Source organism: Populus trichocarpa, chromosome 13 (genome assembly GCF_000002775.5).
Source record: "Populus trichocarpa isolate Nisqually-1 chromosome 13, P.trichocarpa_v4.1, whole genome shotgun sequence".
NCBI lineage: Eukaryota > Viridiplantae > Streptophyta > Magnoliopsida > Malpighiales > Salicaceae > Populus > Populus trichocarpa.
Window position 1 is genome coordinate 12,001,374 of NC_037297.2, and position 18,181 is coordinate 12,019,554.

Sequence of the window (18,181 nt, forward strand, 5' to 3'; positions counted from 1 at the left end):
TTTTGAAAAATACTTTGGAATTTTGAATAAAAAATTAGATTATAACATAATCTAATAAGTTGAACGAGTCACGTCAAACCAGCTCCAATACAATTTAATTTGAAATCCAAGCCATGTCGTTAGGCAAATCAAATTTAATAAAATTGAGTTTTATGTTTAATTTTTTTTTAAAATATTAACATGTAATAAAATAAAATATTAAATTGTATAACATGACACAAGATCATGTTTCTTTATTTACATTTATTTCTTAATTTTTTAGTTTAGATTTTAGTTATTATTAATAAATATTTTTATTATTTATTAGCACATATAATTATTAATTCAAAATTTGAAAATTTCCCCGAACACTTACTTGAAAAGTAAAGATAATAAAATTGTTAATTATTTATAGACAACACAAACCTCCTCAACAAACCAATTGTTGAGCAACTCTACAAAGCAACCCAAATTTGTGCCTTTTTTTTCTTTTCAATGTGAGACATTTGTTCAAATTCGTTTGCTAATTTTGGCTTTTAAATAGGAGTAAGGTTGCTTGTCTCCCTTACCTATATCTAGATCAAAACATTGCAACAAAGACATGGAAATGAAAAAAAGATCCAGAAAAGAGAAGCCAATCCATTAAAATCCTCACGCAAACCTCCAAATGCAAACTCGACGTAGTACAATGGTTAGTGCCTTTGGAGTTCACAATATTGACCAATACGGCTATTCAAAACATTAATGTTAGCAACACAATACAGCACAAATAAACTCAAGACTTGGCGCATAAGAATTTGCCGGAGCTCAACTGTATGGACCAGAATTCTCACTTGAAAATAGATAAAAATGACACAACTGTATCATACACTGTACAAATCGTGCAGAGTGCGTGTGACATTCTTGTGTGGCACAAGACGACGACCAATTACATCCAAAGGAACCCCATCAGTGATGCCTTAAGGTACGAACCAGAGGTTTGTAGAACATGACATGTTGGTTCACATCCTGCAGAGTTTTATGGCTTGTACTCGTGACTTCCCACTCAAGAAATTGTATTTTCAATTAGCAACCTGGAAGAGACTGGGCAGAGGCAAATGAGGAGAAACTTGCAGCAGACTCACTGCAATGCAATGGGCGTGGCTGATGACTAGAGCTAACCGACTCACTGCAATACAATGGGCGTGGTTGATGACTAGAGCTAACCAGACTTGGGGAGGCATTGCTTGGGCTAGGAATATATGCAGACATGTATCTGGTATTCAAGGGTGATATTGATGGGTAGCCCAAAGAATGGGGTGAAACCAAATGGGAAGTAAGGGATCTTTGGGAAGACATGTGCCTAAGATCAGCTGAGCTGTGACTTATACTTATGGAAGTCGAGTGCCGGTAGGATCTAAGAGGCTGTTGGACATAAGGAGTGCTTGAAAGAGAGGAAATGTGAGAAACTGAAGGGGTCCTTGATGAGGCAATTTGTATGGCAGTTGATGTTCCAGATCTAAAAGATGAAAGCATTGATGATGAAGCGAAAGAGGATGGGTTGGAAGAAAGCAATGGTGTGGATTCTGATGCTGGTGGATCACCTGTGCTAGTTCTTGCATCACGCTTGCATACTGGACAAAAGGTTCTCCATGTAGTTAGCCAAGAATCCACACAGAAAGCATGGAATTCTGCACAAAGTTCAAGAATGTGATTCAGTTAAAAGTGACATGAATAATTAATACAAAAGTTTTGTCAAAAGCTTCAAGAAGAAACATTATTTCTAATTGGCATAGTGGAAGGGTTGTTGAAAATAATCCTAACATCAATTGTTATATAGATATTATAATCTATACTGCAACAAAGCATCAACCCCAATCTCATTTGTTCGGTTGGGTTGTTTTATATTGTGCGCAAGGGCAAGTGTGTTACTCAAATCCCAGGTACTAAACTAAGTTGGTATAGGCAAGTTCACATATTTATTTCTATACTACACTATCTAAAACAGACATCTTCCTGAGAATACAGCAAGCATAAATTTTCTTTAACTACCTTGCACTCTTTTCATTATTTCTATTTGATAAAAGTGAAAACCATCCTTGTATAATGAAAACATCAAAACTTCCATGTTGCGCTCTATGAACCTATATTAGACAAACTATTCATCAAAAGGAGCTACTTTCCATGTTTTGACAAATACAATCGATTCATTTCTGATTACTATCATTTTGGATTTCCAATCCAATGTTGTTTGATGTTTTATTTCTATCATACCAATTTTACAAAAAAATGGGTTTGCATTTACAGAAAATATACCATAAAACAAGGTTGCTGTCATACGAGTCACAGCAATCTAACATTCAATTTTCACTTCACTCCTATCTCTATTCCAAGTTTTACTAAATTTACATTCACTAAATCAAGTCTGAATCCTACTTAATTCACCTCTAATGGATTCCTCACATGTCAACTTCTGAAAGCTGTACCTGCTTTGATCTTGCATGCTATGGATAAATTGCCAGGAAGAACTCGGTTTCTAAGGCACATCCATTTCACTAGGTGTACATGTCAGAGAGGCTTACATAATTTACTATCAGTAAATTCCGTTGATATGCATAAATACACAAGTCTAAAAAATAATATGGGAAAGAGTCTCCTTATTTTTGCTTTTCCCAAAATTGCTCCTTTCAGTTACAACAGATAACATGCTCCACCAAACATTTGCTCAAGACATCTAAGTATTTCAATTGCTCACTATGACACTATAGGATGCCCAAATCACTGAACCACTGTCAATGGTGAAAATTTTTTATTTTAAAAAAAATTCTTTTCTTTGCCCTTTCCATGCTTGACTGGGTTTGGGGACCACAGAAATACTTGCCTGATGCTTTAGCCAGAATAATAGGGGCAACCAGTGCAGCTAAGTTAAACAAGGTGTCAACCTGACTTGATGTACAAAAGCAATTTTGCAGTCAGCCACTTCTCATAATTCTATTATCCCTCTAAACTATCTCGAAAACCCATTTGACATTGAACTTACAGTGGCTACACACTAACCCAAAACCTTAAAAGAAACATGTAAATGGGCAGGCACAAAATTGAATTATGCAAACCAAATGTATTAAACAAGCAAATACTAGCAAGTATATCATCTTTGTTAGGAAACCAAGGAAATAAAGAAGCCTTACTGTGTCGACATGGCAGAATCCTGAGTTTTTCTCCAACAGTATAATCTTCAAGGCATATGGCACATGTAGTAGAAGTACAATTATCCTCTAGAACGGACGTAAATGTGAGGCTAGGCATTGCTTTCACTAGGCGGCTGCTCATCCCATGGAATTCCCGAACACGAGATGAGTGAGAGTGCTCTCTTCTTATGCGATGTCTGCGGATGAAGAAACAAGTTGCCAATACTGCAGACATCGCAAGAAGAGAAATAAAAGAGATTGCCATAATAGACCATGCTGAATTTTCAAAGCTTGGGATTAACCACAGCTCCAAGCCAGTCAACCCAGCATACTTCGTAAGTGTTTCGCCTGATTTTTTAGAAACAAAGACGGCATGTATTTTTACACCAACTGAGTTTCCTGCCACTGAAAAATTTTCCAGCACATTGAATTAGGATTGTGTGATACCAAAATACTTTATTTTGTCATTTATAATTGTGTGTGTGTGTGTGTGTGTGTGAGAGAGAGAGAGAGAGAGAGAGAGAGAGAGAGAGAGAGGTTAGCTGCCCAAAGAACAATAACAAATTATAGAACAATAGAAAAAGTGGTTACTCGAACAAATTTCTAGGTACTCAAGTAAGGATTTACCTGCTCTGAGTTTTGATCAGGAAGGGGCAAAAAGTCAGACAGCAAACTTATAAGCAACAAAGAGAATTTCAAACATTACAAATATCAAGACCTACCACCGGTTTGTTTCTAATTTCTTCAAAGTTTCTCTTTAGAAAATAAGCTTAAATCACAGGGCTACAATACAAAGGCAAATCCCTCACAACAATTTGTTGATCTAGGACTCACAGCAGGCCGGCATCTATAATTTAAGGGGTTTGTGTTTCAAAACTATGAAAGTAGCCTCAAAAGGAATTCATTGTAAGATCACTGTGCTGTAAACCAGAACAGAAATGGAGAGCGTACGTAAGCATTCGTGTGTCGCCAACAAATTTAAGAGTCAATTCTTAGAATTTTCAATAAGTTCCCATGCCAATACAGATTCATACTCACAAAAACAAACAACTAACCGATTTTCACATAGGAAAAGGTCTTACTTGCAACCAAGACTCCTTCTTCGTTGTCAAAGACAATAGCAGCTTTGAACCCTGCCTTTTGTGCTCTTCTAACTTTATGCTCAAAGCTACACCCTCCTCTAATAATCAACACATATGGAGAGCTACTATTCAAACCCTTTTCAGCTTTATTAGTCAAATCCGTGCATGCATCAATAGGCTCCGCCAAAGACAATACCCCACATTCACCTGAGCCCTTTATTGCCGGAGCTGAATTTATCAACAAAATGAATAATCAGCATGTAATCATACACATGTAAGAAACTATGTATGCACAACATTCTTGCATCAACAATTCTGACATTCAAGTTCCTTAAATTTTCTCATAAACCCATAATTCCAACCAGTTTTCAACAGATTAAAATCAACCATATTTAAATAGGATTTTTATTTCCAATAGCTAATTAACAAAAATCTAAGAAAAAATTCAAACTTTTAAGATCCCTAACTGGCATATAAAGCTTAATTCAATGAAAAGTTTCCATCTTTTCAGCTCTAGCAATAAAAGGGACTCACATTCTTTCATTTTCCCTACACTTTCTTAGCAACTAAACACCAAAACAAACAAAAAAAAAAGATTTAAAAAAAAACTCACCGAAATTAGCTTCGATATCATTGAAAGCCATGGTGACATTATTTCCAATCAAAACAACATTAGCCGACGCCACCAAACAGCAACTCAACAGAGACAACAATAAAACTACAATACCCTTCATCGATTTGATTCTCAAAAGAAAATAAACAAGACCCTAAATTATCTTAGAAAGAGGAAGACAAAAAATTGTTTCTTTTTTTTACTTTTTTCTTTTTGCTATGGTTTATGTTAGGGTTTTGATTTTGATGAGAATGGATACATCAGCTTCCATCTGAGAGAGTATCTGAATCCTCTGATCCTGATTCTGGGTTTTGATGCTTTTGATTTGCATGTAAAGGGTTTTGTTTTTTCAGTGTGAAAAATATAAATAAATAAATAAAGGGTGAGAGAGAGCAAAAATACACTATACCATGAAATGGATGGGAAAGCTTTTGTTTAATTGGATGCAAGTGTTTTCATTCTTATGTTTCCTAAACTTTATCTCAATTAATGTGATATAATATTTTATTGTCATTATCCTTTAGGGGTTAGGGGGGTGTTTGTTATTTTTATTTTTTAAAATTATTTTAATGTTTTTATATTAATTTAAAAAATTATTTTAATATATTTTTAAATTAAAAATTATTTTAAAAAACAATCTTATTCATAGTTTTAAAATCCGGCCACGCCAGGAGGGTCAACCCGGGACCCGACCGACCCGGGACTGGAACCGGGCTGGGTTGAAGAAAAAATAGGATAAGAAAAAACCCGGTATGACCCCATTGACCCGGTGGTTGACCCGGCAAGACCCAGTCAAAAACTCAGTTGCAATCCGTTGATTTTTGTTTCTTTTACTAAAATGATATTGTTTTGATTTTCTAAAAAAAAATTAACTCAGCCGATCTGGTGATCTGGTCAAAATTCAAAACTCAAATTTTAAACCGGATCGGATCTGAAAACTATTATCTTACCAACCGAATCATTTTAATAATTTTTCAAAAGCAATCAATGAAGATACATGATTAGAGATAAATGAGAGAGTGATTATCCTTTACATCCAATCCAAGTAGGTTTGTCTCTCTAAAGAAGATGTGTGTTCACTCTGTAGTGGATGAGAAGAAAGAAAGTAATTGATTTTTTTCTTGAAAGAAGCCACTTGTATAGTTGGGTGGTCCCAATGCCCAGGTTTTGTGTCCATTTCATGGGTCACCGTCGTCGTCGTCGTCTTTTTTTTTTTTCTTTTTTTTTTCCAGAAAATGACACGTATATGGGTGAGTTTAGAGTTAATCATCCCTGACTTGGAAGTGGGATAACTATAACAAATGGAAAATAATGTTTAATTTTTTTATTTTTAAGGTACTAAAATTTTAAATATTTTTTTTAATTAAGACTCAAGATAAAAAAACAGTCTCTTAATTAGGTTTAATAACTATAAAGTAAAGCTCATCTAATATTTTATTTATATTTATCATGCTTGATTTGATATTTAAACCGGTAAAAAACTCGGGTTACTAAATAATTTGATCAATTTATAGATTACTAGGTCAATTATTTTTTTTAATTAAAATATATTATTTTTTATAGCCTTGTTTGGTCATATTTAATATATCATCCAAATCTATCTATGTAAAATTAATTCAAATTAAAACCCCATCTTAATTAAGCTTTGAATAATGAATTAATCAAGTAAAATTGCCGGGGAAACCATATTTCTGCGCTGAAGATAATATATTCTTACCTTCTAATGGCCATTTTTCTTTTTTTAATTATGTGTCTTTTTCGTCCTGGCAAATATTCAAGCAACATCTTGATTCTTGTCTGCTAGAGTGTGGATAGTCAAATCTCAGCACTAATTCTATCACTAATGAGCCCTATCACACACACACACACACACACACACACACACACACTTTTCTTTATCCTTTTTGTTGAGAATGCCAAATAGTTGTGCAATAAATTGGAATATAAGATGCCAGCAAGCTGAAGCATGGTAATCCATGGCGGCACAAATTATGAGATATTTGGAGAGCCTGAATATATTTGTATTCGAACATAGAATTGGGATATTTGATATTCTAATATCAATTCTTTATATGTTAGATCAGGAAATTAAATAATTGAGTTTTAGTGAACCAAAATTTTAACATAATTGCAAGCCTACTAATTTCTTTGATTATAAATAAATGGTATTAAGATGTTTTTTAGAATTGTATTTTAAACAGCATTTCATGAAAATTTTAAAAAATAAATTTGTTTAAAATTGTTTTTTTATATTTTCAAATTATTTTAATACGTTAATATTAAAAATACTTAAAAAACAATGAATATCCCACTAGATGAGGTGAAATTATGATATAGAGTTGAAAACAATGCCTGACGTTTGTATCCCAATATATATGCATATCCAATTTCTTTTTTTTTAAAAAAAATCATGTAGTATATGATAAAGATTTACCATGACACAAAAAGTACAGCAAAAACATGAATCAACGATATCCGAGTGGAGGAATTACATCAAAATCTAACACCCAAGCACCTTACACAAAGCACAAGATAGACGATCCAATGAATTATATGAAATTCTAACATGACATTTAAAGACTCCAACGCAATGCCAATAGTCCACATTCTTCCTCTTTGTGAACGAAGGATGAATATTGAAAACGAAGCTCTAGTTTCCAGCTGGTGGTGGGGAAAGGAAAGGGATAGAGGGAATTGTTGTTGGGATTGAGGGAATGCTTGGCAATGGAGGCAAGGCGACCTTTGGGACCGCAGGCATAGTTGGCAAGCTAGGAAGTGGAGGCAGAGTGGGCTTAGGTAGAGATGGTTGGGTTGTGGGCAAAGTTGGCAAATTAGGCTGTGGTAGAGTCGGGATGGTTGGCAAAGGTGGCAATGTGGGTTTTGGCAAATTTGTCACTGCAGGTAGAGGTGGCAATTGCAGAAGATGGCGAGCTGCCAAGCCTCCATTGATGCTTGAAAATGACAAAGCAAAGAAGAAAGTAAGGACATTGAAGCATTTGGAAGAAGCCATCATTTAGTAGATGTTGGGGTATACCTTAAACTCTATGTAAGGTACTATGAATGAAAAAAAACAAGGTCTGTAATGGGCTTATATGGGGCTAAGATTCAATGCACATTCTAGGATTTGGTAGCTGATGTAGCTCTGAAAAATTATAAAATCTATGTTAATTTCTTGTTAGCTCACCGTCGCAACCATCTTCCACTTTCAAGTCATCAAATGTAGTTTCAAGCTAGGCCCAGGAGATGCAAGAAAGAGTTGTCTTCTGTGATTTAGTATGGAAGGTCTGTGATCAAGGAACTTTTTTTCGGTGGTGTTTTTGCTTCAAACTCAAATGTTAGATAACCCACCAATTAGAACTCAAACCAAATTGATTATGCACAACAAAAAAGATGAGAAGTTGAACTACCTTGTAGCTCAAATTGGATTCACTGTTTTTCTCTGCCCTTATCACCTAATATTGGCCACTCCATTTGAAATCACAACTATATAAGCTCGCTAATTTTCTCAAGGAGTACAAGAACACTCACTTAACAATGGCCTCTTTCAAGTGCTTCATTCTCACTTTCTTCATTGCTTTGGCAATTTCAAACATCAATGTAGCTCAAGCAGCTCGCCGTCTTCTGCAATTACCACCTCTGCCTTCACTTCCAAATTTGTCGAAGCCCACATTGCCACCTTTGCCAACTATCCCAAGTCTGCCCCAACCCACATTGCCAACCTTGCCCACAACCCAACCATCTCTACCTAAGCCCACATTGCCTCCACTTCCTAGCCTGCCAACCATGCCTAGTGTTCCAAAGGTTACTTTGCCACCATTGCCAAGCATGCTTCCACTCCCCACTATCCCAACAGCAATCCCCTCTATCCCATTTCTCACCCCACCACCTGGGAACTAAATCTTGATTCTTGGCATGGACTGTTCACTTGGGTGCGTAGAAGGAGCTTGGATGAGTAATTTATGATGTCATGTGCATATTGGATGGGCCGTATTGCTTTGTTGGGTTTTTCTTTTCTTTTTCTCCAGTTCATTTATTATTTCAGAGATTGTTAATTAGCTACTTAATCGCTTGTATTTCGAATTCTTAAATTATATGATCACCAATCTAATTAATGTGTTTGTATACATGTATGCCTCTGTTCTGCTATTATCCTTTTTTTCTTTCCTTCTCTTCAAAGCCAAGTCTCTATGAAGTTCTAACTAAGAAAGAATATTGTCATCATACAATTCCATGAGATAAGTGAAGAATAAAATATATCATTCCACAAACATACATGCAATTTCTTGAGTTCATAAAGCGCAAAATTAACCAATGTTTCCTTAGAATTATCGAATTTGGATCAATATCGTAACCCCTTAAAAGCAATTGGTAAAATTTATTTATATTTTCTACATGTCAATATTAGCCTTTGTAGATGAACTATATGAGGAACAGACAACTGAATTCTCCCAGATGAAGCAAAGAAGGATGAGCTAAAATGACATTGTAGAGTTCTAATAGCCATTTCACTTTTAGGTATATGATTATGAGCAAGGATAACTAAATAGTTTCCAGGTGTTGGAGAAAGGAATGGAAAAGAGGGAGTAGTGGTTGGGATAGGAGGGAGTAATGGAATGCTCGGTGGCGGAGGAAAGGTGAGCTTTGGGACGGTAGACATGGTGGGAAAGCTAGGAAGTGGAGGCAATGTGGGCTTAGATAGAGATGGTTGGGTTGTTGGAAAGGTTAGCGGTGTGGGCTTGGGAAGATTGGGCATTGAAGGAGCAGCTAACGCTACATTGTTGGACCATGCATGATTAGAAGTCTTTGTTTGATGTTGTCGGCCTTTTAGAACTCAAATGTTAGACAGCCCACTGGACTCAAAACAGCTTGATTAGCAACCTTTTGTTTTTTATCCGACCAAGCCGGGTTCACTTATTAACTAATTTATAATTATAATTATAAAATATACTAAATCGTAATCCATAGTAATTTATTTCTTTTTTCATTAAATTTTTTAATGGCGACCCTTTATGTCTAAACTAATTACCAGTTTATTAAAAATTGTTAAAAAAACAAATTCAATAAAAAAGGATCAAATTGTAAAACAAGAAGAAATCTCATGATCAATTTAAGATTTTCTAGAAAAGTTATGTTTAGTCAACATTCCTTTAGTTTTTGCAATTTTAATTTTGATTTAAAAGTTTATTTTCTTAATATTTTAGTCTTTAAATTTAAGAAAGATAAGAAAAAGTCGCTTGAAAACGATGGAGAGATAAAATTAGTGAATGATCAATTTTTATGGAAAAACTCATGTTTTTAATGTCAACGGGTTCCATTCAACGAGACGAACTTGATGATGGAGTGTTTATATATATATATATATATATATATATATATATATATATATATACATAAAAAGAAAACCCAAAACTTGATTTAGAAAGTACATATGCGTATGTCAGGAGAGAACACCAACAGAAACAAACAATGGGAGGCTCTCATCACATCTCTGAAAGCTCGGCTATGTTGGCTAATCAAACTAGACAAGGACCATCTTTGGGCTCTTCAAAGACTCGTAACAATCAACCACCTGGTAACTCTAGCGGATTTGTGTGTTCTCATTGTGGTGAAATAGGTCATTCTAAACAACGATGATATGAAATTATTGGCTATCCTGAATGGTGGGACTTCACAAAGAAACCTCGAAAGAAGATTGTAAGAAAAGCTATGGTGACCTCCACCCAGGTAGATCAATCACCACCCACAGCAAATGTTACTCAACCAGGAGATGTTAGTAAGGCTTTTGTATTCTCTACAACTTCTAAGAATAGCACTTGGATTATTGATACAGGTGCATCCGATCATATGACTAAGGACTCAAATCAATTACAATCTTTTTTCTCTTCTTCTAAATCTGTTATCTCCACCGCAAATGGTAGTACCTCTCCCATTAGTGGAGAAGGATCTGTCATCTTATCCAATACTCTCACTTTAGATACAGTTCTTGTTGTTCCACCCTTAGAATATAATCTGCTATCCGTTGGCCAAATCACCTCCACCCTCAATTACACTGTAACTTTTTGGCCCTTGTTTTGTGTTTTTCAGGACATTCTGACTCGGAAGATTCTTGGTTATGGTGTTAGACGAGGCAACCTCTACTACCTGGAGTTGACAGAAAATGGAGGGATGAAATTCAGTCAGGCAAATCAATCCAATAGCAAATAAACAACACAAGAAACCTTATGGTTGTGGCACTGGAGACTAGGACACCTCTCTTTTGATTATCTGAGGAAACTAAAACCATATTTTTTTCCACTGAATGATTCAAAGTTCCAATGTGACACTTGTGACTTGGCCAAGAGCCATCGTATTCCATATTTACCAAGTATGAATAAAAGTTCTATCCCGTTTGCAGCTATTCACTCTGATGTCTGGGGTCCTACAAAAATCCCATCTATTTCTAAAGCTCGTTACTTTGTCACATTTATTGATGAATGCACTAGAATGACTTGGGTGTCTTTGCTTACCAATAAAAGTGATGTCTATCAAGCATTTCAGGAATTTCATAATATGGTTAGCACCCAAAACCAAACACAGATACGTGTTCTACAGTCTGACAATGGTGCAGAATATGTCAATGCATTTTTTGACAAATTTCTGAGGCATCTTGGTATTCGTCATCAGACCTCTTGCACCTATACTCCGCAGTAAAATGGATTGGCATAAAGAAAAAATCGACAATTGCTGGAAGTGGTTCGTGCCTCTCTTTTTGGCATGAATATGCCTCGATTTTATTGGGGAGAGGCTGTGAAATCTGCTGCTTATCTCATTAATCGCATCCTTTCTAGCGTTATAGACTTTCAAACCCCTCAGCAAAAAATGCACTCCTTTTTTTCCCTTCCTCACTTTCCAAATCTTGAACCACGGGTCCTTGGTTGTACTGTCTATGTTCACATTCCAAAGAACCTGCGAACTAAGCTTGATCCATGTGCCAAACGATGTGTGTTTGTTGGATATTATGAATTTCAAAAAGGATATAGGTGTTATGATCCTTAAACCCAAAAACTCCAAGTCACTTTGGATGCCTCGTTTCATGAAACAAAACCTTATTACTCTGGGAATTTTTCTGGCCCTTCTCTTCAGGGGGAGACTTATACTGAAGAGAATGGTTTACAAAGAGGTGGAGGAGGAAATGAATTTATAGAGTTAGAAGAAGTAAACACATGGCATGAGAAAGGTGGTCAGTAAGTTTTTGAGAGTATCCCTGGAAATGATAATGATGTGTTGGAGCAACTGGAAATGCCCGCAAATGCACCCGATATGGCAGAATCATCAATACCTTCAGAGTTGCCTACGTCTATACCATCACTTGAAGAATCAACCCAGAATATTCTTCCTCAAATAACTTTAAATCCCAGTATTGATGAGTCTAATGAAATACATGATTCTGATAGATGTATTGCTCCCAAGTATTCACAAAGATCAAACAAGGGAGTTCCCAAGAAACAATATGAACCTAATCTGAAAGCCAAGATCAAATACCCAATTAGCAACCATGTGTCTTTCCATAGATTGTCTAGATTGTATGCATTTACTGTTAATCAACTATCCACTGTGTCTATTCCTAGTAATGTGCATGATGCATTAGCTTATCCAAAATGGACAAAGGCAACGAATGAGGAAATGGAGGCCCTACAGAAAAATGCCACTTGGGAACTTGCCCCGTTACCAGAAGGAAGGAGAATAATTGGATGCAAATGGGTGTTCACAGTGAAACTTAAAGCAGATGACAGTATTGATAGGTATAAAGCAAGATTAGTTGCAAAAGGATATACATAAAAGTTTGGTTTGGATTATCAAGAAAATTTTGCACCGATAACCAAGATCAACACAATTCACATCCTTATATCCATAGCAGCTAATCGAGATTGGCCTCTACAACAATTTGACGTAAAAAATACGTTTCTCAATGGAGATTTAGAGGAAAGAAGTCTACATGGACTTGCCACCTGGAGTTAATTATAGCTCCTCATGTAGAACTGAAGTTTGTAGATTAAAGAAGTCACTATACAGGCTAAAACAGTCACCAAGAGCTTGGTTTGAGAGGTTCTCTTCTACAATGAAGGCATTTGGATATAAACAAAGCAATTCAGACCACACTTTGTTTATCAAACACAAAGAAGGGAAGGTAACAACTTTAATTGTGTATGTTGATGATATGGTTGTGACAGGAGATGACTCACGTGAAATAAAAGCATTACAGGAGTATTTGGCTACTAAATTCGAGATGAAAGATCTCGGACAACTCAAATATGTTTTAGGAATTGAGGTTGCTAGATCGAAACGTGGAGTCTTCCTTTCACAACAAAAATATGTGCTAGACCTTTTAACTGAAACTGGAATGCTTGCCTGCAAACCAGCAGAAACGCCTATAGAGATGAATCACAACCTTGGAATCTTTCCAGATCAAACTCCAACAGACAGAGGTCGTTATCAAAGGTTAGTTGGAAGATTAATATATTTGTCACACACAAGGCCAGATTTAGCTTATGCCGTGAGTGTGGTAAGCCAGTTCATGCATGCGCCAAGTGAGCAACATATGAATGTTGTATATCGGATCTTAAGATACTTGAAGAATGCTCCAGGAAAAGGACTGTTGTTTTAAAAAAATGATGGTTTAAATATCAAAGATTACACAGACTCTGATTGGGCAGGAGATCAAACTGATAGAAGATCCACATCAGGGTACTTTACTTTTGTTGAAGGTAACCTTGTAACCTGGAAGAGCAAGAAACAGAAAGTTGTGGCAAGATCGAGTGCAGAAGCTGAGTTTGGTGGTATGGCTCATGGTATATGTGAACTGTTATGGATCAGAGACGTATTAAAGGATTTGGGAATTGAATATAAACAGGCTATGACTCTTCATTGTGACAACAAAACAGCCATTGAGATTGCATAAAATCCTGTACAACACGATCGCACCAGACACGTTGAAGTTGATCGGCATTTCATAAGAAGAATCTCGATCACAAGATCATACAATTTTCATTTGTCCATTCTGAAAGTCAATTAGCCGATATACTCACAAAAGCAGTTGCAGGAAGGGTGTTTCATGGTATAACCGACTAGTTGAGCATGATAGATATCTATGCTCCAACTTGAGGGGGAGTGTCTGTGTCGCACCCGACATCGCGGCGGCCCTAAAAATTAATTCTCTTGATTATCGAAAAAGAACAGATTTCTGGCATCCGGTTCTTTTAGGTGAAAATGTCTTGTTTAAGGAGTCGCCACCTAGTATTATGGTCACTAGGAACCCTAACTGGTCAACATAGATTCTATGGTACGAGACTGGTTACGTAAAAGGAAAGATATTATCACCCCTTAAACGTTCTGCATAAGGCAGACTGCATTGCTGGTTTTGTCTTAAATTGCTAAAAATTTATTCGCTTATGCTATAATAATTTGTTTATAATATTCCTGACTCTGGCGCCAGTGAATATTCGAGCTCGAATAATTCCAACTCTAGCGTTGGTAAAAATTCGTAGCTACGAAAAAAATTAGATTAATATTTTTTATTCCTTACTCTAGCGCTAGTGAATAAATAAATAAATTTATTTTTATGCATGCATATATTTTTTTATTTTTCTAGCTAAATAAAATAAAATACAACGAATAAAAATAATATAAATTTAAACCAGTATTTTTATTCCTGACTCTGGCGTCAGTGAATAAACCAATAAATTTACATTATTTTTATTCATGCATACACATTTTTTATTTTTTCTACATTTTTTATTTTTCTGTTTTTTCTATTTTTTTATTTTTTCTGTTTTTTTTTGTTTTTTTGGGCTGGGCCCAGCTCAGCCCATATGGGCTGGGCTGGACCCAGCCAGCCCGGCCTTACCCGCAGGCGTGCGTCACGCACTCCTGCTACAGCAACAACGTAATTAAATTTACAAGTGTACAGTGTGGGCGAATTATCCTGCAAAGCTGGAGAGACTTACTTGGAAGCAGGGAGACAGAGACGTGATGGAGGGCTGGCCGGCTGATGCTATTTTCTCCTCCTCTATTTTCCTCTTGGCGTTCCTCTAGTCTTCCTTCTCCCTGCCCTCTTTTTCTTTACTTTTATGGGTTCCTTCGTCTCCTCTGATCTCTCTCCCTCCCTCTACTGTGTTTTATTTTATCCACTTTGTTTGCGTTCTAGGGACGAAAGCAAAGCTGGGAACGCTGGCTTTTTGCTCTTTCCTTTTCTTAGTCTGTGCTTTCGATCCTCTGTCTCCTGGGTCTTTTTTTTCTGTGTTCTGGCTTTTTTTCTCTGGTTTTTCGTCCCCTTTTCAGTCCCAAATCTCCCCCTTCTGCTTTCTTTCTCTGGCTTCTTATAGCCAGAGAAAGCCATGCCGTTACACAGATAATAAAGTGACTGTTATTGCAGGAGTAATGGCAATGCATCGTTGGACATCCGTTTTTCTGGTTTGGTGAACGGAAGAAGATGATGGGTTCTCTTTGAAACGACGCCGTTCGATTGTTAATGGCCATTTGTGTTTTGGTCCTTGAAGTTTTGAAATTTTCGTAAGCAAGCCCCTGGATAAACTTTAATTGGACCCCTGCAGTTCTGAGCTTTTTACAAAACAGTCTTTGGACTCTAATCTGTTGCAATTTTGCCCCCAATTAACCCCAAACTTTGGTAATTATTCAATTAAGTCCCTGATTTCATTAATTAAATTAAATTCAAGTCCAATTAAGTCTCAAAACTTATCAATTTTACAATTAAACCCTTAATTGGATTAATTAAATTAATTCCAATTAAACCCCTAATTGGATTAATTAAATCAATTCCAAGCTCAATTAAGTCTCAAAACTTATCAATTCTCCAATTAAACCCTTGATTGGATTAATTAGATTAATTCCAAAGTTTAATTAAACCCCAAAACTTCCAATCATGTTGCCTTTAACCCAAAATTTAATTCATTCTTCATTTATTTCATTTTACTTGTTTTTTCATCATTATCATCATTTTTTTTTTATCCTTTTCAATAAATAAAATAATAATAATAATTAAAATAAAATGGTCAAAAATTGGGTTATGACAGTCTGCATGAGCTATATGTGAGGTGTAATATATTATAGACTGATTCTAGTATCTGCAATTATTCCTAGAAATCTGGTAGTGATCGACAATCTTGTATATGAATATTTAGTTTAGGAATATTTAGCTTTCCTTAGAATAGGTTGTTTCCTTTCCTGGAGGATATAACTGTGTATATATATGGCCTCCTCACGCTGAGAAGAATAAGAACGAATTATTCTCACAAAATTACTCTGTTTTACATGTTTAACCTCAATTTTTAACCATAGTTTTAACCAAACATATATTTTAACAACCCAATCTCAACTAAAAGTACTTTTTATAAAACTTGTATATTAAATTCATATTTTAAACAAATTTTAGTGTATATATATATATATATATATATATATATATATATATATATATAGCTTGTTTATAGTTTTTTATTTGATGGACATGGGCTTGCATTTAGTCATTGCAGTAAAAGATTGTAGAAGTAAAAAATTAACTATCTTCCATAAATTCACTCTACATGCAATATGTGTTTTTTTACCATCAAGGATAAAAATGTGCATAGGACTGAATAGAAGTGCGTGGGCCGATACCCTAGGTGTGGTTCCTATAGCCACAAATATATCGCAAATTGGGACTTCATACAGTTTGGGAATCTAAACAGAACTAGCTCTAGCTTCAGCTAAAATTAAATCAGACATGCAATCGGTCAACAAAGAAGAAAGGATAACCTATATATGTATAGCTGCAAGCATTCTTTGACGTGAAGCAATAATGGAGTAAGAATGTGGGATAGGCAGTGATTGGTGAGTTGTAAACAGCCATAGATCCCCAAGAAAGCTTTCGTTTACGTCAACTTCATCAATTTGCAATAAAGAACATGGTTTTGCTACCATGGCTTCATTTCTAGATATTTTCAACGTTATGTGCAGGATATCATTTATTTTTCATGCGTGAGAGCAGGCCCAGCTGAAGTATAATTCATTTTCAGTGAAGAAAATCCTTAAATGTAACTTTAAATTTCATTTGGCTCTCTTATTGGCAGTTTATGTCGACAATTTAACTTAATTTTATTAACGTTATATGTTTGCAACTGAAGTAAGTGTGTGATAATTGACTCAACAGACAAAGCCATGTTTAATCATGTTGACAGTGTACCTAATTTAGGTTGCTGGTATAAATTTTTTTTGGATTCGAGGAAACCCCATCTCCGGAAAAGCGTACTTTGTGGGCTCAGGTGAGCGAGTAAAACCCTGACTGTTCCAGGCTCTTACAAGAAATGCACGCCCTGACTCGAACTCGAAACCTACTTTGCAGATCTCAAGTCATTTACCATCACGTCATGTCCCTTAGGGACTTGCTGGTATAAATCATAATCATCTTTTAAATCTTATTGTATTTTTGTTATTTTTAATTATGCTGTTTTCACGTATTGTGTTATAATATAGTATGTCCAGTACTATCATTATTTTCTTTACAAAATGAGCAAAGGAGAATTAAAATAAAAATTGCAAAACCAATTTCGAGATTGGTGAACTTGGCACAAATGGATTCTGCTATTGTAAAAAAGAAAAACAAATTATAAAAACAGTATATTTTTATATTTCAAAAGCATATTTAAAAAAAATAAAACTTTTTAATTTGTTATTTACTTTAAATTAATTTTTTTATGTATTTTTAAATTAATTTAACATGATAATATCAAAAATAAATTTTATAAATAAAAAAATATTATTTTAATATATTTTTAAATAAAAAATATTTAAAAAAACAATCATAGCAAACAATACATTTAGCATTCCAACTGCCACATTTAAGACGAGGGATTATTGCTGGAAACTGCGGGGTCATCTTCGTGGTTTCAATTCTGCAATTTTAATGCAATACAAACATGGGGTTATATTTGATTCAACGTAAAACCAGTTTGGCCCATGTCGTACAAAATGTTAATGCATATTCCGAATGTCTGTTCATCACCATTAATCATAGCACCTCCCTTCATTAATCACCACACCCACATTTTCTCCTCCAATTGCTATTCCTTTGAAGATTCAAGAGCTCTTCCCATCATTAATCACCACACCCACATTTTCTCCTCCAATTGCTGTTCCTTTGAAGATTCAAGAGCTCTTCCCATCATTAATCACCACACCCACATTTTCTCCTCCAATTGCTGTTCCTTTGAAGATTCAAGAGCACCTCCCTCCCTTGCTCAGGTTACTAGAAACACCACCACCGATATTTTTATCATGTCACCTCAGCAGTTCAATCAACAGATTAA

At 35.4% G+C, this 18,181-nt stretch overlaps 1 protein-coding gene across 1 annotated transcript; it reads right to left on the reverse strand.

Moving 5' to 3' along the window:
• Nucleotides 1–598: 598 nt before the first annotated feature.
• On the reverse strand, nt 599–5,297 carry LOC18104444 (receptor homology region, transmembrane domain- and RING domain-containing protein 2). The gene is made up of 4 exons (XM_024583719.2): nt 4,842–5,297; nt 4,229–4,456; nt 3,147–3,551; nt 599–1,649 (listed from the first exon to the last, which is right to left on the reverse strand). The coding sequence occupies exons 1-4, from the start codon at nt 4,960–4,962 to the stop codon at nt 1,045–1,047; spliced, it is 1,359 nt and encodes a 452-aa protein (XP_024439487.1). The 5' UTR covers nt 4,963–5,297; the 3' UTR covers nt 599–1,044.
• Between the last annotated feature and the right edge of the window lie 12,884 nt (nt 5,298–18,181).

Excerpts from the sequence above, each read along its gene's own strand:
- LOC18104444 (XM_024583719.2), bottom strand. The coding sequence starts at position 4,962 with ATGAAGGGTATTGTAGTTTTATTGTTGTCTCTGTTGAGTTGCTGTTTG. Across the intron at positions 3,552-4,228 it reads AGAAGGAGTCTTGGTTGCAA|TGGCAGGAAACTCAGTTGGT; the intron begins GTAAGACCTTTT and ends AAAATTTTTCAG. Across the intron at positions 1,650-3,146 it reads GATTCTGCCATGTCGACACA|AATTCCATGCTTTCTGTGTG; the intron begins GTAAGGCTTCTT and ends AACTTTGTGCAG.